Source organism: Thamnophis elegans, chromosome 2 (assembly GCF_009769535.1).
Source record: "Thamnophis elegans isolate rThaEle1 chromosome 2, rThaEle1.pri, whole genome shotgun sequence".
Taxonomy (NCBI): Eukaryota; Metazoa; Chordata; class Lepidosauria; order Squamata; family Colubridae; genus Thamnophis; species Thamnophis elegans.
The window spans coordinates 148449893-148475228 of NC_045542.1; the positions used below are offsets into that span (position 1 = coordinate 148449893).

The 25336-nt window shown below is 43.6% G+C and overlaps 2 protein-coding genes across 4 annotated transcripts in view; one reads left to right on the top strand and one right to left on the bottom strand.

Moving 5' to 3' along the window:
* The window catches only part of LOC116503637 (valine--tRNA ligase, mitochondrial-like), a 40597-nt gene extending 35691 nt beyond the window's left edge, over positions 1–4906 (bottom strand). The window contains exons 1-2 of one of the 2 annotated variants that reach the window (XM_032210190.1): positions 4823–4906; positions 1117–1493 (exon numbers count right to left, since the gene is read on the bottom strand). In XM_032210190.1, the coding sequence (XP_032066081.1) occupies positions 1117–1365 (249 nt within the window). In that variant the 5' untranslated portion in view covers positions 1366–1493; positions 4823–4906. Of the gene's footprint in view, positions 1–1116; positions 1494–4770 lie in introns of both variants that reach the window. The other variant, XM_032210189.1, reaches the window with a different exon arrangement.
* LOC116503638 (general transcription factor IIH subunit 4) lies at positions 4860–24440 on the top strand. 2 transcript variants are annotated; one of them, XM_032210191.1, is made up of 14 exons: positions 4860–4948; positions 7596–7769; positions 9375–9479; positions 10058–10189; positions 11570–11666; positions 13120–13208; positions 15455–15566; positions 15662–15730; positions 16323–16406; positions 16608–16740; positions 19125–19255; positions 19382–19429; positions 21235–21313; positions 23000–24440. In XM_032210191.1, the coding sequence occupies exons 2-14, from the start codon at positions 7636–7638 to the stop codon at positions 23170–23172; spliced, it is 1386 nt and encodes a 461-aa protein (XP_032066082.1). In that variant the 5' UTR covers positions 4860–4948; positions 7596–7635; the 3' UTR covers positions 23173–24440. The 2 variants fall into 2 exon arrangements, with proteins under 2 accessions (XP_032066082.1, XP_032066083.1); XM_032210192.1 differs by having other exon boundaries at positions 15458–15566.
* The last annotated feature ends 896 nt before the right edge of the window (positions 24441–25336 follow it).

A 25336-nucleotide genomic window follows, 5' to 3' on the forward strand; every position in this document is an offset into this window, starting at 1 on the left:
ACAAACTCCCTTTGATCTTCCCCACTGCTCCATGCCTCAGGTGCCTCCTGGTGGCCAACCAGCCTCTCTGGTCCCTGCTCTGAGTCTGCACCCTGCCCAGGGTCCTCCACATCTTCCATAGCAGACTCATAGGGGTCCTCACTATCGGAGTCCATCGGCAGCTCCAATGGCTCCTGCTGGGCCACAACATGTATCTATGGAAATTCTCAGTCATGCAGTCATGGCTGTCCCAAAGGTGCTTTTTCAAGAGGCAACTGGATTTTCTGCTTTTTCTTTGAAGATATTTCACTTCTTATCCAAGAAGCTTTTGCAGCTCTGACTGGATGGTAGAATCCTTCCATTCCCCACATTGTAAAGTTACTGGGGGGAATGTATTGCTGTTTACTGTTCTCTCTACATCTTTGTATTTACCAGGGATTGTGTGTAGGTCTAGTTCAGATGGATGTGAAAAACAGCTGACAAACAATATTTGTTGCAGCCAGTAATCAGAATGCCACAACTCTACCATCAATGTGATAAAATCATGGCAAGTTCTATAAACAATAAAGACTAGACTAGACTAGAATAGACTAGAATAGAATAGAATAGAATTCTTTATTGGCCAAGTGTGATTGGACACAGAAGGAATTTGTCTTTGGTGCATATGCTCTCAGTGTACATAAAGAAAAGTAAAATAGAATACATTCATCAAGAATCATATCATACAACACAGTGATAGTCATAGGTTACTAATAAGCAAAAATCATACTAGGAAACAAATAAAACAATATAAATTGTGAAGATACAAGCAACTTATAGTCATAAGTGGGAAGAGATAGATACCAGGAAGGATGAGAAGAATAATAGTAATACAGTCTTAGTAAACTCTTCCTAGCCTTGAAAGGGAGATATTGATGTTTTTTTAAAAAAAATCAAGCCATTATTTTTGACCAAATTAATAACCAAACATCAGTTGCCATTAAGCCAGTGTTTCTCAACCTTGGCAACTTGAAGATGTCCGGACTTCAACTCCCAGAATTCCCCAGCCAGCATTCGCTGGCTGGGGAATTCTGGGAGTTGAAGTCCGGACATCTTCAAGTTGCCAAGGTTGAGAAACACTGCATTAAGCAGTCTTACCTTGGGCCCAGCAGCCACCTGAGCTTCAATAGCCTCCATCTTCTTCCACAACCGCCTTTGTCTTTGTTCCTTATTTTTCAGATGGTCCATTTTCCCCACTTGCTTATTAAGATCGGGCTTGCTTCCTTGGGAATAACTCCTCCTCCATCCACCAAATCCATCCCAACTCCTCTTCTCTGCCCAGAGAAGCAGACGGCAAACAACGGACATATTCCGATGGGAGGCAGAATTAAGATGGGCTGAAGGCATGTTTGAATATAGGTGTGCTCAGTCCTCTTGCACATGTGTAGAAAAAAGCACGCCGCCTTTCTTCCTTTGGTTCCAAACACACATGCTTCCAATAGTCACTTTTCCATCCCTTATAATGCTGATGGAGCCTATAGAAATAAATACCAAAGAAATCATATAAATTAAGGTTACACAAAAGGTTGGGGGCCACTGGTCCAGATCAGGAAACAGACCCTACAAGTTTAAAAAAAAACACTAAGCTTTGTTGAGTTAAGACTTAGGAATGGAATCTTGCTAGTCCACTGATATTTTCTCTTCCCATCCTCTTACACTCCTAGAGTTAAGGGGGAACCAGACTAATAATTGTTTTCCTTTCCCAGGACTTAAGGCAGACTTCTGTCCTTTTTTCATTTTGCAATCTCTTTTATATGGCTCCTTGAAGACCAGGGGTGTCAAACTTGATTTCATTGAGGGCAGCATCAGGGTTGTGTTTGACCTTGGGGGACCAGGTGGGCATGGCCAGGGTGGGTATGGCCATCTCAACGTCACTAGTGTTGGGGGCGTCTGTGGTGGCCCCATCACTCTGCCAACTCCATTTGGGCTCCTAAGCCCATTTTCCCTGGCAGAGGCACCACGGGCTGGTCCTTTGCTGTTTCCAGGGCAGCCCCGTGAGCCAGATCTAAGCACCCCACAGGCCAGATCCGGCCCCCAGGCCTTGACCATCTCCATGGCTCTGTACATCAATCAAAAATACATCCTGTATCACCTCTCTCTACTAAATGTTGCCCTTGTCATCTGGGTGTCCTTGAAGACACCCTAAAAAGAATGCAAATAACCAGCTGTCTGCAAGGAGTATAAATCCTTTCATTCCCCTCAATCCAGTCAGAGCTGAAGAAGCTTCTTGGATGAGAAGCAAAACATCTTCAGAGAAAAGCAAGAAAGTCCAGTTGCCTCTTGAAAAAGCACCTTTGCGATAATAAGATTTAGTTGTGTGGGAGAAAGAGGGAGGAAAGAAAAGGATAGGGAGAGAGAGATTTATTTTTTCCCTTCAAAATCTATCAAAGTCTATAACAGGTAGCCCCAGTAAACAGCTGCATGATCTGAGGGCGTAACTATAATTATATGGAATTATCATGCATTACTTTCTTACCCTAAAACAGTGTTTCTTAAACTTTATTCTGTCGGGATCCCTTTCCACTTTTAAAAATTATTTTACTTTGAGGACTTCAAAATAAACTTTTGTTTGTAATTGATATTAATTGATATCCATATCAATTAGTTAATTGATATTGACCAGATTAAAATTTAAAACTGACATATTTGCTGCCACTACTACATCTCAGGATTATTTGATGAGACTTTAATATTGTACTATTTTTCAGCATAGGCTGCCAAATCGTTTCGATTTTCCAGATCGCTCAGGGGGTCGTCTAGGGGTTCTCGGACTACACTATCCTAAGTCAATCATTTCAAGTTCATATATTTATTTATTTTCATCAAGAATGTATCAGACAATATATATACCATATTTTTCGGAGTATAAGTTGCACCTTTTTCCCTCAAAAAAGAGGCTGAGAATCTGGGTGCGTCTTATACACTGAATATAGCCTTTTTTTGCCTCCCAAAACCCTGCCCCCTTCACCAAAATGGCTTTGCATAGCCTTTAGGAGGCTTGCAGAGTACTCCTGGGGGCTGGGGAGGGCAGAAATGAGCGAAAAATGGGCCTTTTTTTTGCTCAGTTTTGTTCCCTCCCCCAGCCCCCATGAGCACTCTATAAGCCTCCTAAAGGCTATTCATGCCCTTTTTTTGAAAAAAAAAACAAAAAACAAAAAACGGCTCCGTTTTCGTGAAAAACGGGCTGTTTTTGGGAGGTCTGCAGAGTGTAAAAACTTTATTTTTTAATTTGCCTCTTCAAAATCTTGGTGCATCTTATTCTCTAGTGCGTCTTATACTCTGAAAAATACAGTATGTATAAACATAATTTTGGATACATGAAATGAATAAGAATAAAAAGAAACATAGAGCTGAGGTGGCGCAGTGGTTAGAGTGCAGCACTGCAGGCTACTTCAGCTGACTGCAGTTCTGCAGTTCGGCTGTTCAAATCTCACCGGCTCAAGGTTGACTCAGCCTTCCATCCTTCCGAGGTGGGTGAAATGAGGACCCAGATTGTTGGGGGCAAATATGTTGACTCTGTAAACCGCTTAGAGTGGGCTGAAAGCCCTGTGAAGCGGTATATAAGTCTAACTGCTATTGTTAAAAGAAACATTAGGACAGGGAGGGTATTCATGCCCCTTACAGACCTCTTAGGAATAGGGTGACAGTAGACAGTTTAAGGTTAAAGTTTTGGGGATTTGGGGAAGAAATCACAGAGTCAGGTAACACATTCCAGGCATTGACAACTCTGTTGCTGAAGTCGTATTTTCTGCAGTCAAGTTTGGAGCAGTTTACCTTAAGTTTGTATCTATTGTGTGCTCGTATTGTGGTGGTTGAAGATGAAGTAGTCATTGACAGGTAGGACATTTTAGCGGATAATTTTATGCACTATGCTTAAGTCAGACCAAAGTTGGCGTAGTTCTAAGTTATCTAAGCCCAAAATTTCAAGTCTGGTGGCATCAGGTATTCAGTTGCAAGCAGAGGATTCTTCTCGTGAAGTACTTCTGGACTCACTCAATCGTATTAATGTCCGATATGCAGTGCAGGTTCCAGACAGATGAACTGTATTCGAGAATTGGTGTAGCAAATGTTTTGTATGCTCTGGTTAGCAGTACAATATGACCAGAGAAGCAGCTACACAAGGTTTAAATTAACAATGATTAATTTATCATATTGTACTGCTAACCATTGCCTTTTTGGCAATGTTATTACAGTGGGCTCTGGCACTTAGATCATTACATATGACCTTAGTAAATATTAAATATTAATATTTAAATATTAATATTAATTAAATATTAGATATACATATTTATAAATATACCCACACAATACCCACACGCAAATAGGCACTGCTATTCCCTTTTGAATAAGCAACGCAGAGAGCAGAAAAGGAATAAAAATGATACGACAAAGGAATTAAAATCCCATAGACAGGATTAGGAGGAGAGATTGGATTAGGAATAGAAAGATGGGCAGGACTCCAAATCCCATACGCCTTAGCCAGCAGAGCCAGGGATGGTAGCGTCGGAGCACAACATCTAGAAAACCCAGTTATTAAGAGGCTCACACATCCCCACCTCGCCCCCAACACTACATTCTTGTGCTTCCCAGACTCCAGTTTTACACTAGTTTTGAACGCCCCGTTCCTCTCTGCAACTGTGAATGCAATACACGCCTTCCTTCTTCTCCCCCCCACCCACGTCATCCCCCTCCCACACTAATCTAGACCGCCCCAAAACCACGATCCGGGGACACATTCAAAACCGAGCTTACCCCTTGCAACCCGGGCCTTTTTTTTTTTCCGCGCTCCCGACATGCAACTCACACAGGAAAAGGAGCCGACGCCGAGAGGTGGAGTGCGCCGATCGCTTCCTGCTCGCCGGGAGGGCCGGCTGGTGTGGGGGCGCTGCCGCGGATCCTTGTCCCCGTCCCCGATGCGCTCCTGGTGAAGGTGAGTCCTTTGGGTCCCGAACATGCAAGCGCCCCCGCAGCAGCCGATTTTGGTGAAACCGGAGGAGCCTTGCGATCCGGGGGTGGGGCGGGTTGGCAACGCCGCCCCGTCTGAGAATAAAGCCCCGGAGGAGCTTCTCCCAGCCCTGGGCATCATCCCGGGGTCTTTGGAGAAGGAGACCCTAGCGAAGGGAGCGCCGCGTTTTGCTGTGCCAGCGTGGGAAAGTATAGGAAGATCATAAACGTATTTATGTTTGATAAACCGCTCCAGTCCTAAGAAGTTCTGACCGGTGTATGTATGTATATATATATACCCGACGCAGCAATCCGATTGAAAAGAATAAAAATATATGATTCCAAAATGCACCAAGTAGGCACAATTAGCAACAATTCATATACAGATTTTTCCTCCCCGCCGGAAGTCTCCCTTCTTTTTTGCCTATTGTATAACCTCTGGTTCTTTGTCTAGTCTTCATCTAAACATGTGTCTGTCAACACTTAACTAGGAACAAATTAACGAACCCATTCATTTCCTCATTGTGGCTGTACAAGTCGTCCTCAGTTTACCACTTCAATTAAGCCCATAGTTATTGCTAAGCGAGACAGTTATGAAGTGAATATTGCCCCATTTTACGACCCTTCTTGCCGCAGTTGTTAAGTAAATCACTGCAGTTAAGTGAGTGACACAGTTGTTAATTGAATCTATGTCTCCATTGACCTTGCTTGTCAGAAGATTGCAAAAAAGGCTGACATGAGCCCGGGACACTGTGACCGTCATAAATATGAATCAGTTGAATTTTGATCATGTGACCATGGGGACGCTACAACGGTTGTAAGCCTTTTTTTTTCAGTGCCGTTGTCACTTCTAACGGTCACTAAATGAACTTGTCAGTTGAGGACTACATGCTTAGAGTGGGGCGTGGTGCAAAAAGAATTGTATTAAGAAATGAGAAAAGTTGTATTATTTAAAAGGTGAAGAAAAAGTTGTGATCTGTCTGTTTTGGAAAAGGCAATATTTTGTACTAATTGAAGGATGCAACAATATGTGTTTCTATGGCAGAGATTCTGTGATCTTACAATAATATATTATTCAGATTATAATAGCAAATTTATTAGTAATCCAGTGGCTATTGATAAGTATATTAGAGAGGTTTTTTTCCCTTTTCTTTCCCTTTAGTTTGTATTTTAGTTTTTTTTAAAAAATTTCTTTTTTAAAGATGAAATATTTTTTTGTTATAATAAATAATAAAAATTAACCTGTCAAGTCTTGAAAAGATGCCAAGAGTCAAGTCTTAATAGCTTTTCAAAGCATGGGGCTATCCTGGCATTAAATTTTTAAACTGCATTATATCAGTGTTTTTTCAAACTCAACAACTTTAAGATGTGAAGGTTTATATTCCCAGAATTCCCCCAAAACTGTTGATGTCCACACATATTGATGAGTTAGAAAAACATTGAACTAAACAGTTTCCAAGCTATTGAACTGGTAAGTCATGGATGAATTGATGGCATGTAAAGTCTCAGCATTTACAATAGGAAAATCTGCGAACAGATTTTAAGTTCTAGTTCTCTTCTAAGGGGAAGAAAACCAGAAGTTGGCAGGGATCTTTTGCCTACAAATTACAGCTTGTGTTTTCTAGACTGCCTGTTTTAAAATTAAAAATCTCTCCTTGTCTATGGAAGATTTCATCTACCAAAAGCAAGACCACAAAGCAACACATTTGCTGTTTATTGGGGCATTTTCCTTATGGGGGAATTACTGTGTTTCCCTGAAAATAAGACAGGGTCTTATTTTCTTTTGACCCCCCTCCCCAAATAAGTACATGGCCTTATTTTTGGGGAGGTATTATTTATTTTTGAGGTGCAGGAGGCAGCAAGCGTGATCACCTCATGGCTGCTGCTGTGTTGCAATATTTTCAGGGAGGGCTTATTTTTGGGGGAGGGCTTATTTTAGTGCATGCACTCAAAATCCCGATTGGGCTTATTATCAAGGGAAGGTCTTATTTACAGGGAAACGGGCTAGCTAAAAAAAGCCTGCCTGTGAAGATATTGCAAATGGATTCTTCCTTATTACCACTGAGTCAGATTTGCTGTACAGGCAAATTTACGACCAAAATTGGAATCAGAATTTCCATTGCTATGAAAGGTGATAGTTAAGTGAGTCCTGTCCAATTTTATGGCTGTTTTGCTCTGGCTGTTAAGTGAATCACTGCAATTATTAAATGAATCATGTGGTCGTTAAGCAAATCTGGTTTCCTTCATTGACTTTGCTCATCATCAGAAGCTGGCTGACAATGGTTTGCAAATGATGACCGCATGACCCCAGGATACCATTGTAAATACATGCTGGTTGCAAAGCACCCGAATTTTGATCAAGGGACCATGGAGATGCTGCAATGGTCATCACTGTGAGGACAAGTCACTTTTTCCCATACCATTGTAACTTTGGTCACTAAACAATGGTTGTAAGATGAGGACTACCAGGTGATTCTAAATATTATGCCACAGATTTCTGCCTGTGTGATTTAATTCATAGACTTTCCTAAAAAAAAAATGTGGTTTTGTACTTATCCCAGTGCTAGTTCTGTCCACAGCGAACATGCTGTTTTACTGAATTCACCAGATGTTTTGTCTTTCAACTATCACAGCCTTTGCAGAAAAATGTCCAGGTGATGAAGGGTAGCTGTCATGACGGAGTCAGGGATGAAACTCCAGAGAGTTCAGCTGAAATGCAAGAACCTTCATGAATACCTGCGGGGTCTCAGCCCTGGGATTTTAGATCGGCTGTATAATCATCCTGCCACTTGCCTTGCTGTCCTTCGGTAAGTGAGAATCTCGCCTGTCCTCAAATATTAGAATTTAGGCCTTGTATCAGCTGGGGATAAAAATGCAAATAGGTTTTAACCTCATGTATTCAAAGCCGTATTTTATAGATAACTAGCCGATAACCAGGCGTTGCCCGGGTATTTATTTATAGGGGGGAAATGTCTGGACCAAATATAATTTCTAATGTTGGATTTTCCCTTGTGGAGTACTGTGAAGCCGTTACCATGGCAACTCCACTGCGCTGTACAGTAGAAGCCATTTTAAGGCACAACCAGCTGTATCTTAACAGAACACACACCCCAAGGGGTTTTAGGGGTTTCTTATCCCCACAGTATTTGTTTCCAGGGAGTAAGACATTTGTTCAAGTTTGGTTGAAATTGCTTGAGACGTTCCAGAGTTATGCTGGAAAACACACATACACAGAGAGAGAGAGACAGAGACAGAGACAGAGACAGAGATAGACAGAGACGGACAGACATTTTTATATAGAGAGAAGAAAGATCACTTGCTCCTAGTTCCAGATTGCTGGACCCAGTGTTTTGCAGAATAGACTGTCATACCTGCCACCATTGAAACCTATAAAGTGGTGTCAAATTCAAGGCCTGGAGGCCTGATCTGGCCGGCAGGGTGCTTAGATCTGGCCCATAGGGCCTCCTGAGGAGCAGCCTGCGGTGCATCTGCCAGCAAAAACAGAGCTCCAGGAGGCCGCGCAAGGCCTCTGTTTTTTGCTGCGACAGCCTCCTTCAGCCCTCTGCCGGTGAAAAGGGAGACACCGGGAGGCCGCTTTCTCCATTTTTTTATGGCAGAGGGCTGCAGGATGCTGTCACAGTGATGTTGAGCCAAGTTAGTGCAGTGGTTGGAGTGCAGTATTGCAGGCTACTTCAGCTGACTGCTAGCTGCAGTTTGGCAGTTCAAATCTCACCAGCTCAAGATTGACTCAGCCTTCCATCCTTCCGAGGTGGGTAAAACGAGGGCCCAGATTGTTGGGGGCCATAGGCTGACTCTGTAAAAACCGCTTAGAGAGGGCTGTAAAAACACTATGCAGCGGTATATAAGCCTAAGTGCTATTGGCCACAACCAGCCAACACCACCATCCGACCCCCCAAGATCAAACACAACTCTGATGCGGCCCTCAATGAAATCGGGTCTGACCTCTGCTCTAAATAGAAATGACCCTTGGCTCCATTTGTTAAGAAAAGGACAGTTTTCTTAGAAGAAAAGTGCATTAAAGTAGTAGATATGAGGATTGAGTGCGCGCGTACACACACACACACACACACACACACACACACACACACACACAAGCAGTCAGATTCAGGAAAGATATTTTTGTAATGGCCAGTTCAAGTTCAGGACGATATGCAGCTGGTATGTTATGTGACCTTGAAGCAGAGTCTGGAAGCGATACAGCATTCACTTTCGTTTCCCCCTCTCCCCTTGCTTTCCCCCTCCCCATGCTTCATAGCCGTATGTCACTGTGGCTGAAGCGCAGGCAAGCATTAAGGTGGCAGCCGACAAAGACTTTGGCAAACATTCCATGGCTATGAAAAAAACAAAGGTACCTTGTGCGTCATGCTGATCTTACATTCTTCTCTTCCCAGGGAACTGCCCGGGTTAGCCAAAAATTATGTCATGCGGATGCTTTTTCTGGAACAGCCTCTTCGTCAGGCAGCTGTGGCCCTGTGGGTGAAGAAGGAATATGTCAAGTAAGTTTATAACTCAAGCCTTGATTGTCTAACAAAGATTTTTAAAAGAACAAAAACTCCAATGCGATTACTGCTCAAATAAATATTGTAAGATTGAAAGTGTATGTTGCATTGAGATATTCCATTAGCAGAAATGTGGCCGGCTGGTATAAATAAAGCTCGTATTCATTATCATGTATTTAATAAATTTGTCCACAGCCTCAATTACAATGACAACTTGAGACATTTTACATATTTGGACTAAAATAAGAAAAAACCTCAAAAGCCACAACAGTAGCAACATAATAATATAAAAGGACAGGTGAAGGTTAACGTGTGGAGTCCTTGATGCTCTCTGAACTTGTTTGTTTTCTTGCAGACGTTTCATTACCCAACTAGGTAATACCATCAGTGCTAGAAAAGAATGGGATTTCCTCTCTGTTTATATGCAGTGGCTTGCCTTGTCTGTGTCAGTGGGAGTGTTTTCTTCTTGGTAGTTCCTTGATTAATTATTCTTAGTTGTCTTAAACTTAACTACAGTAAGTACCTTCATCAAGGAACTACACTTCCTGAATTCATGATGGGCTATGGTGTTTCAGGGAACAAGAGGAGAGCTCGGATATCCTGCTGGGACTGCGACTTTGGCACACACAGCTACTTCCAGGTGGGCTCGAAGGCATCGTCTTGAACCCCATCTTCAAGGAAAACCTGCGCATTGCTCTCTTGGGAGGGTGAGTCCAAATTCTTAAGGTTGGAGAGTGAAGGCAGAAGTTCATAGAAATGACTGCACTGGCTGAAGATGAGGGTAATTTCAGTTCTCTGAAAGGGGTGTTTTGGGGATCCTGATAAGAGAGCAAACTAGCAATAGCAAGACCAATAGCACTTGGACTTATATACCACTTCACAATGCTTTACAGCCCTCTCTAAGCAGTTTACAGAGTCAGCCTATTGCCCCCAACAATCTGGTCCTTATTTTACCCACCTCGGAAAGATGGAAGGCTGAGTTAACCTTGAGCCAGTGAGATTTGAACTGCCAAATTGCAGTTAGCAGTCAGATGAATAGGATAGAATTGAATTCTTTATCGGCCAAGTGTGATTGGACACACAAGGAATTTGTCTTTGGTGCATATGCTCTCAGCGTACATAAAGAAAAATAAAATAGAATACATTCATCAATAATTATAAGATACAACACTTAGTGATAGCCATAGGTTACTGTTCTGACCTCCCTCCGTCCAGTGATTAACGCCGACACAGGCTTAGTAGTTTGCCACTCTTTATTTACAGCAATTACAATCCTGTTGGCTGAAAGCCCAAACACAACTCACAGGCAAGAAGTTGGCAGCAACCCAGACTCCAATAGACAATACAGACAAGAGCTTCTCCAGATTATTACAAACAGTTGTGTCCTGCAAAAGGACTCCTCCCAAAGTCTCTTCTTATGTACTCTCTTGGGAGGGGCCAAGCCACAAGCACCTGGGCTTGATTATCTCTTATGAGTCTGTCTCCGTAACTGCTGCCTCTGTTTCTCCGCCCTACTTTGCCTGGCGTCAGGGACAAACTCCCTTTGATCTTCCCCACTGCTCCATGCCTCAGGCGCCTCCTGGTGGCCAACCAGCCTCTCTGGTCCCTGCTCTGAGTCTGAACCCTGCGCAGGGTCCTCCACATCTTCCATAGCCGACTCATAGGGGTCCTCGCTATCGGAGTCCATCGCCAGCTCCAGCGGCTCCTGCTGGGCCACAGCAGGTTACTAATAAGCAGTCAAATTTTACTAGGAAAAAAAAAATGTTAAAGATACAAGCAACATGGTTATAGCCATAAGTGGGAAGAGGGGGGTGGGGGAGATCACTGAAGTAGTCTCACTATTAATAGGTCAAATGTCTATGGAGATTCTCAATCATCCATGTCATGGTTGTCCCAAAGGTATAGAGATAGAAATGACAGGCTCAATAATTCCTTTGTAGGAATTGCTTTTGCATTTAATACCTACAGAAGATCTATTACCTGGTTTAAGAATCCTTACTCTTGAATAGGACATTAGTAGTGCCATCCTTAAGTTACAGCCCATAAATACTAATGGAGTTTCTTACTGTTCAATTCTGTGTCCACAGAGGTAAGGCCTGGTCCGATGATACCAGCCAACTGGGCCCAGATAAGCATGCCCGAGATGTCCCATCTTTGGACAAGTATGCAGAAGAAAGGTGGGAGGTGAGCATTTTGCCTTGTCTAAGTAGCCTGATTTGCTATGGATGTATTTACAGGTAGTCCTTGACTTACAACATTTTGTTTAGGATTGTTTAGGATTGAAGTTTACAGTGGCATTGAAAAAAGTGACATGACCAGCTCTCACACTTATAACTCTTGCAGTATCCCAACAGTCATATGATCAAAATTACATGCATGCAGCTGGCATGTATTTCGGATGGTTGCAGCATCCCACGATCATTGGCTTGCCATTTGCAATCTCCCCAGCATGCAAACTCAATGGGGGGAAAGTCGGATTAACTTAATGACTGTATGATTTACTTAGCTGTGGTGATTCGCTTAACTATAGCCAAAAAATAGGGTGTGACGCAATTAACAACCACCTTGCTTAGCAACAGGGATTCTGGTCCCAATTGTGATGATAAGTCGAGGACTATCTGTATTAGTCTTCAAAAGACTGATTTTGTTGCAGTGTTCTCCCACCTCTTGCCAGTGAAGTCACCAAGATTGCTGCTCTCTCTCCTTTCTTGTTTGTATTTAGTTCAAAAGCCTTCCTTCTGAGAAAACACCAGGTTAATCATGCAAAAATAAGATCTTTTGATATGGTTTGGTTAACGTGCTTCTTGTTGTTAGTTGCAAAGTTGTGTCCGACCCATGGCGACCCCATGGACAACTTTTCTCTAGGCCTTCCTGTCCTCTACCATCCCCTGGAGTCCATTTAATCTCACACTGAATGTTTCAGTGACCCCATCCAGCCACCTCATTCTCTGTCCTCCCCTTTTGCCCTCAGTCATTCCCAGCATGAGGCTCTTCTTCAGAGAGTCTTTCCTTCTCATTAGGTGGCCAAAGTACTTGAGTTTCATCTTCAGGATCTGGCCTTCTAAAAAGCAGTCAAGATTGATCTCCTTCAGGATTGACTGGTTTGATCACTTTGCAGTCCAAGGGACTCGCAGGAGTCTCCTCCAGCACCATTGTGCTTAGCATTTTAAATTTCCTTGAAATCAGAGTATTTTAAATGGTGTGTTTCCTTCTATGGAGGATTAAGCTCCTGATTCTTCCTGTTTGAATTCATTCATGGTAGAATACTATTGCGTTTCCTTTCACCAGGCCTAGGGTGGACATCCATGTTTCCCAATTCCTTACTAACTCTCCCTTTATCTAATGTGGTCTTACTGTCCTTTAGTAGCATTTGCAGTTGTCTATTGCTTCATAGTTTCAACTGAGATTAGTTGCCATTACAAGCCAGGATCCCTCAATGGGGTGTATCCTAGAATTCTGCCCATCAAAGCAATAGACATCATGATGAATCGTGAGTGGAATTGCAACCCTTTGTAGAGTCTCCAGTGACTGGGTGCCTTTGCATAGGGTGTGCAGCACACAATGAATTGAGTGTACCAAACACCAGATTCCACAGAGATCACAATTTTCTTCTTTTTCTCCACATTGTTCCATTTAGGTCATCCTGCATTTCATGGTAGGCTCTCCTAGTGCAGCAGTGAGTCAGGACCTGGCTCAACTGCTGACTGAAGCTGGCCTGATGAAGAGGTAAGTGTCTCGGGGAGATACAAGCATTTAGTCTAGCGGTCACCAACTGGTGGTCCCCGAGAAAATCTTGATGGTCTGCAGAAAAATTATTTGCATTTCTTATATGGCACAAAATCAGGGGTCCTCAAACTACAGATACGTGTCAGATACGTGCAATGAACACTTGTGTTGCTACAGAGAGTTTCCCCCTTCAGGGTCTTTTTGTGTGGGTCGGAGGTGGGCAGAAATTCTGACTTGGGGTCTGCTTCAGCCTCCTGGTGCAAGTCTTTGGGTGAAGACTGGAGGGAAGTGCTGCTGGTTGTGAAGAGCAGAAAGCCTTGTTCCAGTGGGACTGTATCATGGCCTGGAACTGGTTGACCATCTCAGCCCACTGAGCCTCCAAGTGCCAACCTGGCCTTGCACTCCCTCAGGTCTTCCCTCTGCTTGGAAAGCCTATGCTCATCGTTCTCAGTGAGGTGCTTCTGCTGAGTCTCCTTCTCGGTCAGATCCAATTTGAACTGAGCCAGCTGTTTTGCCAACTCTTTCTCATGGTAGCTGCTTAGTTCCAACAACTGCTTCCTGGTGGGGGACTAAGGAGCCCGGGCACGCAGGCTGGAAGGGGAGGGGTGAGTAGAAGCAGGCGAGGCACCCTCGATGTGAGTGACATCAAGTTGGTCCTGCCCATCCAGTCACATGACCACCTAGCCACGCCCAGCCAGCTGATCATTAGGCATATCATATTAGTAGTCTGTGGGATTTAAAATTATGAATTTAGCGGTCTTTGAGGTCTGAAAGGTTGGTGACCACTGATTAAGGTCACCCCCTTCCCAAAGTATCTCCTCCAGCCATAATACAGCCCAGTATCTGTTTTAAGAACAGTAGAGAATTGTCAGATTTGACATCAGGAAAAAAAGAACGGCTGTGCAGAAAGATAGGGCCAGCATTCAGACAACATTTTTACCCTCTGATCATGATGTACTGCAGACGTTCTCAAACTATGGGTTAGGACCTTCCGGAGGAGGTATGTGTGTGTCTTGAGCAACTATGGGGCAGGTATCATTTTTGAAACCCTGGTCAGGTTTGTCTAGATCAAGGGTCTCCAAACTTAGCAACTTTAAGACTTGTTGGCTTCAACTCCCAGAATCCCCTGGCCAGCCAAGAATTCACAGCCATGAATTTGGAGACTCCTGGTCTAGGTAAAGTGTGGAGACTGGTGTTTTGCATGCAGAGAGCAAGAATCCTTGTAAGATTTAGATTTTTAATTTTTAAATGTCAGATTTAAAAGCTGGCATATTTATTTCTTGCCCAACCAGGTTTCCAATCATCCTTTTGTTTCTATTGTAGAAAGTTGCAGTACCACAGAAATTAAGTATACACAAATATTGAGTACATATAATTTGAGTTTGGAGAACATCAGAGGTGGGTTGCTCCCAGTTCGGCTTGGTTCAGCCGAACCAGTAGTGGTATTTTGGCCTGGATTGCAGAACCAGCAGCGGCCCAGGCTGGCCACACACCCAAACCAATTACTCAGTCGCCATTGCCGGCATGTTGTTTAGTAGTTCAAGTGCATGCGCAATTCACTATAACATGTTCTGCGCATGCAAAGCGAACCGGTAGTAAATCCGGGAGCAACCCACCTATGGAGAACATACTGTGTCATAAATTCATTGTCCCAAGTTACATTTGCACATAATCGTAGGCTTATGTAAGATGAGGCTATTTGTGTGTCACATTGCAATAACTCATATCCCTGAGAACAAGGGATGGTGAAACAAACGATTGGGGGACAGGCACAAGGGAAAGATGGGAGGGAAAGCAATTAGTACACACACACCATCAGTGCAATAGATGGAAACGAATCAGGGGGAGACACAATATAGACATAAGGAGAAATTTCCTGACAAAACAATTAATCAGTGCAATAGCTGATCAGTGAACACCCCTCCCCGCAAAGTTGTGGGTGCTCCAACACTGCAGGTTTTCAAGAAGAGATTGGACAACCATTTGTCTGAAATGGTCTAGAGTCCCCTGCTTGAGCAGGGGGTTGGACTAAATGACCTCCAAGGTCCCTACCAACTTTATTATTTTGTCAGGCATTAACACTCAGATAGTGGCAGGATGATGTACAGCATATCAGTCTCCTGTAGCATCAGGGAACCCTAGCCACCATCAGTGTAAATCATGTGAAAATTGGGTACAACTTTGCAAAACTAAGAATTGTTTTTCCTTTTCTGGATTTTTTCTTGAGTTACTCTGCTTCTTCCTAGCAGTGAGCCTGGGGAACCTCCCTGCATCACATCCTCCGGCTTCCAGTTCCTGTTGCTGGATACTTCATCACAGCTGTGGTACTTCATGCTCCAGTATCTCCAGTCAGCAGAGGTGAGGAGAAACAATGAAATGACTGCTTGCCATCTCGGCTCTGGTTATTCTGCCCATTTCTTGTTTCTAATTCCCCTTTTTGCATCATTCTACAGACCAGGGGCATGGACTTGGTGGAGATTCTTTCCTTCCTCTTTCAGCTCAGCTTCTCCACGCTTGGCAAGGTGAGAAGGAACTTTATCTATCAGTAACATATGTTGGTGAGAAGTTGGGCTACATATCAAGACAATAACTGGCTCCAGAATTGAACGGGGGGGGGGGGGGGGTTTCCGGTTAGAATCTTTGTGGCTCTTTTAGGGTTTAAGGTTGCTTACCTTAAAGATTAGGGGAACCGTGGTCTTTGAACTAACCCTAATTAAAGTCTCACATCTAGATTGCACACATTATTCAATTATTAAGCCAAATAATAGCCTCTGATGTTGAGCGGAACAGGGTCTTACAAGCATAGAACCTAGAAAATTGGAGCAGATGGCCGAAAAGAAGACATAGTGCGTTTGCTAAATGCTTAGTGTAAATTATGATGTCACAACCATAGCTTAATTGTTTAGGAAACAAAGCATGAATGATATGTGCACAGAGCATTCATTCTTTAGTAAGTGCATCTTCCATTTATGACTCTTACAGGTAAATCAGCAGAAGAATTTGTTCATGGCCTCTCAATGTGATTTGATTGCCTATTCATCTACTGACCAATCAAGATATTTGTGCAATGTACTTGTCTATCAATAAATTATTTTCCAATTTCTTTATTCTCAGGATTATTCTGTGGAAGGAATGAGTGATTCTCTTCTGAACTTCCTTCAGCATCTCCGGGAATTTGGCCTGGTGTTTCAAAGAAAGGTACAACACAGTAGGGGGATTATATGAGGAGCTGAACCAGAGTATTAAAAAACACAAATTGTCAGATGTTAGAGGTATTAAGGACTTCTTCAAGGATCTTGTGAGCAAAAATGGTAGGTTAGCCTTCTGAAAGATGAATTGTCAGAGAGCTCTGAACTTTCCACAAACTGGTTGCCAATGTCTTTCCTTCTTTCTTTGCAGAGAAAATCCAGGCGTTACTATCCCACCCGCTTAGCTATTAATCTTTCCTCCGGCATCTCAGGTACCACCGTGGACACCCATAACCAAGGCTTTATCGTGGTGGAGACCAACTACAGGATCTATGCATACACAGGTCTGAAACCATACTGATTTCCTTTCTTCAGAGGCCCATCCCTCTTCTTCTAATTCAGAATTAGGAATCAGTGCCTCCAGTTTTTTAAATATCTCTTGGTTGTATAACACAATACTTCCAAGATTTTGCTTTACTGATTCATTTGACCTAGGACAATATTTCTCAAATTATTGGCTGTTTTGATATACCGTATTTTTAGGAAAATATGACACACCAAGATTTTGAAGAGGCAAATTAAAAAAAGTTTTTGCACTCTGCATACCTCCCAGAAATGGCCCGTTTTTTGTGAAAACTGGCCCAATTTCTTTTTAAAAAGGGTATGCATAGCCTTTATGAGGCCTATAGAGTGCTCCTGGGGCCTGGGGGGGGGGGTTTGAAATTGAGCAAAAAATGGCCTGTTTTTCGCTCATTTCTGCCCTCCCCAGCCGCCAGGAGCACTCTGGAATCCTCCTAAAGGCTATGCACAGACATTTTGGTGAAGGGGGCGGGGTTTCAGGAGGCAAAAAATGCTGTATTCAGTGTATAAGATGCACCCAGATTTTCAACCTCTTTTTTGAGGGAAAGGGGTGCGTCATTTGTATGAAATGTATGACTAGTTTTTCTGTTTCTTTTCTTTTTTTCCCTAATTACTTGCATAGGGATTATTCTTTATACTATTTATGTTGTTTGTATTTTTGGTCATGGATTGCACCAGTGAGGCTAAAACCAATTTTGTTGTATACATGATGCACGATGACAATAAAGGGTATACTACTATACCAAGAGATATAATCCAAAATTAAGTATTTCATTTGCCCCTTTGGGTGGGGAGGGAGGGGCAATAATGGCCGAGGAATTCTGGGAATTGTAGTCCACACATCTTAAAAAGGCTAAGGTTGAGAAACACTGAACTATTTAAAGCAGACATCCCCAACCTTTCTGGGTTGGCAGCACGGCGGGGAGGGGCAGGCACCTTTACGCACACATGGGCACGTGTAAACGGTGACCCAAGCACGCGAACGGAGCCACAAGCATGTACACAACGCTAGTGCACGCAACACAACACTAGCATGAGTGAGGGAATTGTGCATGTACATACACACGTGCACAGGCCAGCCACACATGCAGTCCAGTAGCCAACAGGTTGGGAACCCCTGATTTTAAAGGACACTGGACTGGGGAAAGCTGCTTGCCTATTTTAAAGCAGTGTTTCTGAAGCTCGGCCACTTTAAGGCGTGTGGACTTCAACTCCCAGAATTCCTCAACCAAGGCCCACTGGCTGGGGAAATCTGGGATTGAAGTCCACACACCTTTGAAGTGGCTGAGCCTGAGAAACCTTATCTAAAAATGTTGTATTTCCCCCTCTCTCTGTGTGTGTTTGAAGAAATGTCCTTCCAGATTCAGTTCCAAGTGGGGAAAATAACACTGGAAACATGGTGGCTGTTTGGAAAGATGATTTAACAGTGGACAGGATCACATGGCTTGAAGATGTTGGGTGAAGAAAAAAGGACAGAGATGCTGATAGGGCTTGAGTTTTATACCCTCTCTGGGCTTTTGAACTTGAGCTTGTGTTCTGATTGGTTCTCAGACTCCCATGGGGCCATGCAGGGACAACTCTGTAGGCTGTCCTGAGTCCCAGGCTTGGTTGAGCCTTGCTGGGTGATGTAATCTTCCCAGGTGCCATGTGGTGAGATAGGTAGAGGCAGTGATGGGTTTCAAAAATTGTTCAAACCTACTCTGTGGGTGTGGCCTCCTTTGTGGGTGTGGCTTGCCACCCATGTGACCGGATATGAAGATACTGACGACACTTGTCAGAACCACCTTAAATTACCTCACACACAGCACCGGCATGCATAAGAATATGATGTAAACTTGTTTTTTAAAAGGCATCTTTGGTTTGCGTTAAAACAACATCAAGACACGCAATGTTCTGATTGTACCACAAACGCAATAGTCATCCTTACCTTTCACAGAGGCACTGAGTTTTATAAATATGAGCTTGATAGTGTAGAATAATCATATCCAAGGACCAGTGGTGGGTTTCAAAACATTTTGGAACCTTTTCTGTAGGTGTGGCCTGCTTTCCAGGTCCACTGGTGGAACCTCTTCTAACCAGTTCGGTAGATTTGACAAACCAGTTCTATCGAATAGGTGCGAACTGGTAGGAACCCACCTCTGGGTAGAGGGCTAATCCTATCATGTCCTGAGGCCCATGTCTTAATCCCATCATCCTGGAGCTGAAGATAGAGGGGCAGGGAGGGGCAGGAAGCTGCTTTGTTTTTAAAACTTGTTTCTCTTTTTCTCATCCAGGGAAATATAATATTCCACCTTTTTAATATTTCCTAAAATATTTCATTCTTCTGGAGGGGGGTGGGTGCTAACTTTCTACATGTGCTTACTTCCAGATTCAGAACTACAGATTGCACTAATTGCCCTCTTCTCTGAGATGCTGTATCGCTTCCCTAACTTGGTGGTGGCGCAAGTCACCCGGGAGAGCACACAGCAGGCCATTGCCAACGGGATCACGGCCGATCAGGTGAGGATAGGTTTAAAGGGGACTTCGGAATCATGCTCTGCTTCTCTCCGTTGGTTGGATGGGGATTAAAACTTTAATGACAAAGTCTCAAATGTACCCAAGGTTCATTATCCTCTTTTGCTACAGATCATTCACTTCCTACGGACACGAGCTCACGCCGTGATGCTGAAACAGGTGAGGAAATGGCTAGAGGAAATGAAGGGAGAGGACCCCTGGGGGATTAGGGCATCCAAGAAAAATGTTGCCCTTTGTAACAATGTATTTGTTGTTTAATAAAGCTGGGGCAATATGAATGCTAGCTTAAGGAACGCAGCAGCCAAGCCATCCCAAACCGCATCCCCAGAAATTAAATTTTTAAAAATATATTAGTCTTGCGACAGTTAAAAAGTTGAAAATTATTGGCAGCCCGAACCTTTTTTTTTTTGGTTGGAAAATTTATTGGTCACCCATGTTGCCATAGGATAAATCTGGGCGGCTTAAAAAGTATCTTAAAAAGATACTATACAAAACCTAGGAGGGATGCGGTGGCTCAGTGGCTAAGACGCTGAGCTTGTTGATCAGAAAGGTTGGCAGTTCAGCGGTTTGAATCCCTAGCGCCGCATAACAGTGAGCTCCCGTTACTTGTCCCAGCTTCTGCCAACCTAGCAGTTTGAAAGCATGTAAAAATGCAAGTAGAAAAATAGGGACCACCTTTGGGGGGAAGGTAACAGCGTTCCATGCGCCTTCGGCATATAATGATGCCGAGACATCTTCGGACAGTGCTGGCTCTTCGGCTTTGAAATGGAGATGAGCATCGCCCCCTAGAGTCGGGAATGACTAGCACATACGTGCGAGGGGAACCTTTATCTTTACCTTATACAAAACTTATAAGATATAAATAAAACACTGTAAAGGTCCTATGAAATTATGTATAAAAGAAGATTGCTAAGCCTTCTGGAGAGAAAGCCCAATACAAGACTTAACATGATCCCAAATATGAAATATGGATTAAAACAGAGGTCTCAAACTTTTCCTGCTTGGTACCCTGTGCAGAGGTGGGGGGAGAGGGAATGGTTGTGTGCGAGTGGTGGGCCTGCACCCAGCTCCATTTGTGCGAGCGGGGGTACGCATGCCCATCAGACATGAGAGGGGAACTTCGCACCTGAGTGCAAACTCCCGTCGCTTATGCGAGGGGAGCTGTGCACACAGATGCGCTTGTCTGATGTTTTTCACAGCCTGGTTACAGACAGGCCGTGGCCCAGTAGTAGGCCATAGCCCCGGGGTTGTGGATCCCTGGATTAAAAGGTTCTGTTCTGACGTAGGCTTCCCAAGAGCATGACGCAAACTCCTTGACCCAACAAAAAACCCTTTTATTAATTTACTGTGAATTCTGCTCATTCAGCAAAGTCTTTCAAGTGAGGGTTTACAGTCACAGACCTTAACTGACTTGGAGAGCTGATAGGCTGATATCTGCAAAACGTGGCAAGGAGCCTTGGAGAGTCACAAACCAATTAAACGAACTAATTGTCTCCTGCAAACTCCACTCCCCTTTCGCTCCCCTTTTATTTCCTCTGGGAGGGGTCATTTATCGTCCACCTGTGGCCTTACTCCCAAGTCAACCCCTGTTCTTTAGCTGTTCCCTTCGTCTGACAACTTTGTGTATGCGCACACTGGGAACAGGCTCCAGCTGTTCTTCTGCCTCACTGATGTCTGACTCTGAAGGCAGCTGATAACTGGCATACGGCTCTGGCCCCCTGCCTGCCTCTGACACAGAGCCCTCCCCAGAGCCTTCCCCAGACTCCAGGACTGACCCATGTTCCTTCCCAACCTCCTTACTGTCCGAATCTGCTGCTAACTCCGCTGGCAGGCCACCACCACAGGTTCAGGGAAAGTAGGGATTGGTCAATTCTAGAGGACAATGCAATTGGGAGATTGTTTTCTTTGCTCTTTAGCAAATAGATATTTTGCCATCTCTAACTTTTCCACTCTCCTCTCCACAGACCCCTGTACTGCCCCCCACAATCACAGATCAGATCCGGCTGTGGGAACTGGAACGGGATAGACTGCGCTTTTCTGAGGGTGAGCATCTCCGAGAGATGGGACAGGTGGTCAGGAGAGGAAGCGATAACCGGGAGAAGAATCTAATAGGATGTCAAACTAGGTCCATTATAGTTTGGCAGATTCCCCAACCTGGTCTCCTCTCCCAGTGCGTTGAACTTCAGTATGGCCATTAGCCAGACCGTCCGGGCATTAATCTTTAGTCCAATATAGATGTAGTCCTCAACTTACAACCACAATGGAGACCCTCATTTCCATTGCTAAAACAAGATTAAATGAGTTGCAGCCAATTTTATGACCTGTTTTTAAAGCCCCGCTGTTTAAAGTAAATCACTGGAGTTGTAAAGCGAATCATATGGTCATTCAGTGAATCCAGTTTCCCCCCATTGACTTTGCTTGTCCGAAGGCAGGCGGGAAGCTTGCGAGTGGAGATCCTATGAATCTGAAATGTGGCATTGTCACAAATAAATGCTGGTTGCCAGGCGCCTGAATTTTGATAATGTAACCATGGGGATGCTATGAGAGCAATAAATGTACGGACCAGTCCTAAGTCACTTTTTTCAGTGCTGCTGTAACTTCAAATGGTCACTAAAAAAATGGTTATAAATCAAGGACCACCTATATATCAGAGGTTTTGGTCATTGACTCCAGTTCTTGTTCACTTTCATCTCTGCTTTCTTTAGTTTTAATTAAACGGGTGTTTCTCAGCCTTAATATATTTAAGACGTGTGGATTTCAACTCCCAGAATTCCACAGCCAGCCTTGAGCTGAAGTCCATACACCTTAAAGTTGCATGGTCCAAATATAATGCTCAAGGGCGTCAAATTCGATTTCATTGAGGGCCTCATCAGGGTTGTGTTGACCTTGGGGGGACTGGAGTGGGTGTGGCCAGCTTGATGTCACTTGTGTTGGGGGCGTCTGTAGTAGCCTGAGCGCTCTGCCAGCGAAAACAGGCTTCTGAGCTCCATTTTTGGCTGTGACAGCTTCTTGTAACCCTCCGCCAGCAAAAAAAGTGGCCCTCCCAAGCTCCATTTTAACTGGCAGAGGCACCGTCGCCAGTCCTTCACTGTTTGCAGGGCAGCCTCACGGGCCAGATCTAAGCACCCTGCAGGCCGGATCTAGCCCCCAGACCTTTGAGTTTGACATCTCTGCCTTAGCTATAGACTTCCTGGTCAGAGTTTGGATGTCATTCAAAATCCCTTCCAACTCTTGTTATTCTGTTATTCTTCTTAAAAACCTCCAGTGATGGAGCACTCACAACTTCTGAAGGCATTCCACAGATTGATTGTTCTCATTGTCAGGAAATTCCTACTTAGTTCTAGGATGGATTTGTTAAAAATTAAATTGAAATTAAAATGTGAATTTTAATTTCTCCAGCAGGGTGCCTGCTTCCTGGACCACATCTAGGGCTTTGTGTACAGCTAAGAAGCCATATTCTTTGTGGCTGGGTCACGCCACTTACAGGGGTGGTCATGATTATCATTTTAAAAAAGCAGGAGTTGGCCCTGATGTCTGCAGGGGGGATATAAAGAGGCTCTTGTTTGTGGTTTTGTCTGTCCTTGTTTGCCCCATTTCTTCCACTCTTATTCCTCTTTTGCCATATATTGCTGCCCCCGCCTGTTTTCCACACCTGTCTCTTTCTATTTCTCCATCAGCTTCTCTTTGCATGCCTTCCTGTTCATCTGTTTCTCCAACTCTTTCCCACAGGTGTCCTATACAACCAGTTCTTATCCCAGGTGGACTTTGAGCTGCTCCGTGACCATGCCAAGGAACTTGGGGTCCTGGTTTTTGAGAACCCAATCAAGCGTCTCATGGTGGTGACTCCCGCCGGCCACTCAGACGTCAAGCGCTTCTGGAAGCGTCAGAAACACAGTTCATGAAGGCATTGATTGTACTCCGTGTTCTTCTGATCATGCTTGTTGGAAAGTGGACCAAACAGAAAGGCAGGAATATTCTTTCCCTCCCATTACTTCGAGTGGATGCAAGACAGGCGGAGAGAAGGAAAACAGGGGTGATTATCCCTTTTCAGCCAAAAAGAGATTCGAAACTTGCTTTTTTTAAAAAAAAAGAACAAAAAAGCTCATTGGTTCAGTCTAAGTGTCACCTTTGCATCAACACTCTCCGGTAGGAATGACACCCTAGCTGGGATGAAACACTGGCATTGAAATAGGTTAGAAGTGAACAATGAAATGCTTTGAGAAAATAGAAATAGCAGGGACAAAGCCATCTCACTAAACTAAAAGTCCAGAAAGTTTGTTTGTGGAAAGTTACTAAAGTTGAGATGATGTTCCCTGCATGGTTGAATACTGAATCTTCAAGGTGCCAGGGAGTTCTAGTATCAGACTGTCTACAACCTGGCACCATCCTACTCTTTTGACCCTTCCTGAGACTTGTCTGGGGAATGATAGAAATTGGAGCTCAGTACATCTGGAATGCAACACCTTGAAGAAGGTCAGGAAAAAAAGTATTAAGCAATTATCATTTTTATCCTTTAAATGGCTTGACCCTCTCCGCTGAAAGGGTACAGAAAGAAGAGACAGCCTTTCATTCTAGTTTTATAGAAACTGCTAATTTGTGACAAAACACAGCTTATATTCAGGTTGCCTTGTTCTAATAAGATGTGTGTTTTTATAGGGGTAATTCAAGGAGTTTTTTCTATCCATGTGTGAATGAAGACAGATCTCTATGCAGGAGCTGGGTTTACACATTGCACTCACCCATATTGTGATTAGTTCGGCCCTAACATAATGTGTTCAGCACACCAAATCACCCTCTCTTGATCTGGTGGTTTGCCTAATTTGATATCAATTTGATATTCCATCATGGGGATGCCATTTGTTTTTTTTAAAAACCAGTGCCAAATACTCAGATTTTCACCGTGACTCAACGCTGTCACTCCAGCATGAAGATGCTATGATTTCACTTGTTCCTCTTCTACCTGTGTGGGAGACTTCGGTTGAAGTCTTCAGTTGAAGTTGAGCAAATTACCTGTTCACCAATCTGCCCTGCGTTGGTGAACTTTCTAAATCCTGTATGCACAGTTGAAGCCTCTGTTGACATGGACATGTAGGTCAACAGGCTTGTCATTCCACCTCTTTTTATCTGAAGTCCAGATGTTGAATTAAAGCTAGCTGAGAAATTGTGGGAATATCTTCAGGTTTTTATTCTTCATCCTAAATTTGGCATCTCCAAACACTGCGGAGGAAATGGTGTATTTTATACTTGGGAAGCTGCTCTAAGTGGCTTATGGGTGATTGTAAAGAGGAAATGGGAATTTTTTACGTACATCAAACAGATAAATATGTTTTTTCTTTAAAAAAAATGAAATAAAATAAAGTACCTTGGGTGTATTCCTGTACTCAGAGGGATCTGTCATTCTAAAGGATAAATCTAGCAAATGTATAATTGCCAGAGGTGAATAATGCAGAAGTTCTCATTCCAGACATAATAAAATTCTTAGTTATCTCTGGTTCTCATAGATACAGGTTTTGTATCACTGAAAGGGAATTCCTTCCTCAATCTGAAGTTTGCCAAATTGCTTTAGTGATTTTTTTTCCCTATTGTGATACAAACTTACAATAACTTTATATAAACTCCCCTGTCCTTCTGCTTTGGGAAATGTTCCCAGCTAGGCCAGTCTCCCCCTCACTTCCTTGATTGACCAGAATGTGGGGATTGTGTTCTGCTGTCCACCAGTCCTTCTGAAATGATCTGCCATGAGCCTAAAGGTACCATTTTCCCAAACAGATGGACCATCTTGTGGCAAAAAGCAAGGGAAGTGATGATGGGAAAGGCAGCTTGGTCTAGTGGTTAAAGCACCAGGCTAGAAACCGGGAAAGCTGGTTAGCCATAAAAACCAGCTGGGTGGCCTTGAGCTGGTCATCCCAGAAGCTCCTTCAGTTCTGAGTGATCTTGCAGTCCATCTGCCTTACAAAATGCAGCAGTTCATCTGCATTTCAAAGACGAAGGCCACGCTTTTGAAGATAGCAAAGTCCATCATCTGGACAGAGAGGTTTGAAAGAGGTGCCAGACGCTATCTATATT

Excerpts from the sequence above, each read along its gene's own strand:
- LOC116503638 (XM_032210191.1), top strand. The coding sequence starts at position 7,636 with ATGACGGAGTCAGGGATGAAACTCCAGAGAGTTCAGCTGAAATGCAAG. Across the intron at positions 15,567-15,661 it reads AGTATCTCCAGTCAGCAGAG|ACCAGGGGCATGGACTTGGT; the intron begins GTGAGGAGAAAC and ends ATCATTCTACAG. Across the intron at positions 16,741-19,124 it reads CAGGATCTATGCATACACAG|ATTCAGAACTACAGATTGCA; the intron begins GTCTGAAACCAT and ends GCTTACTTCCAG.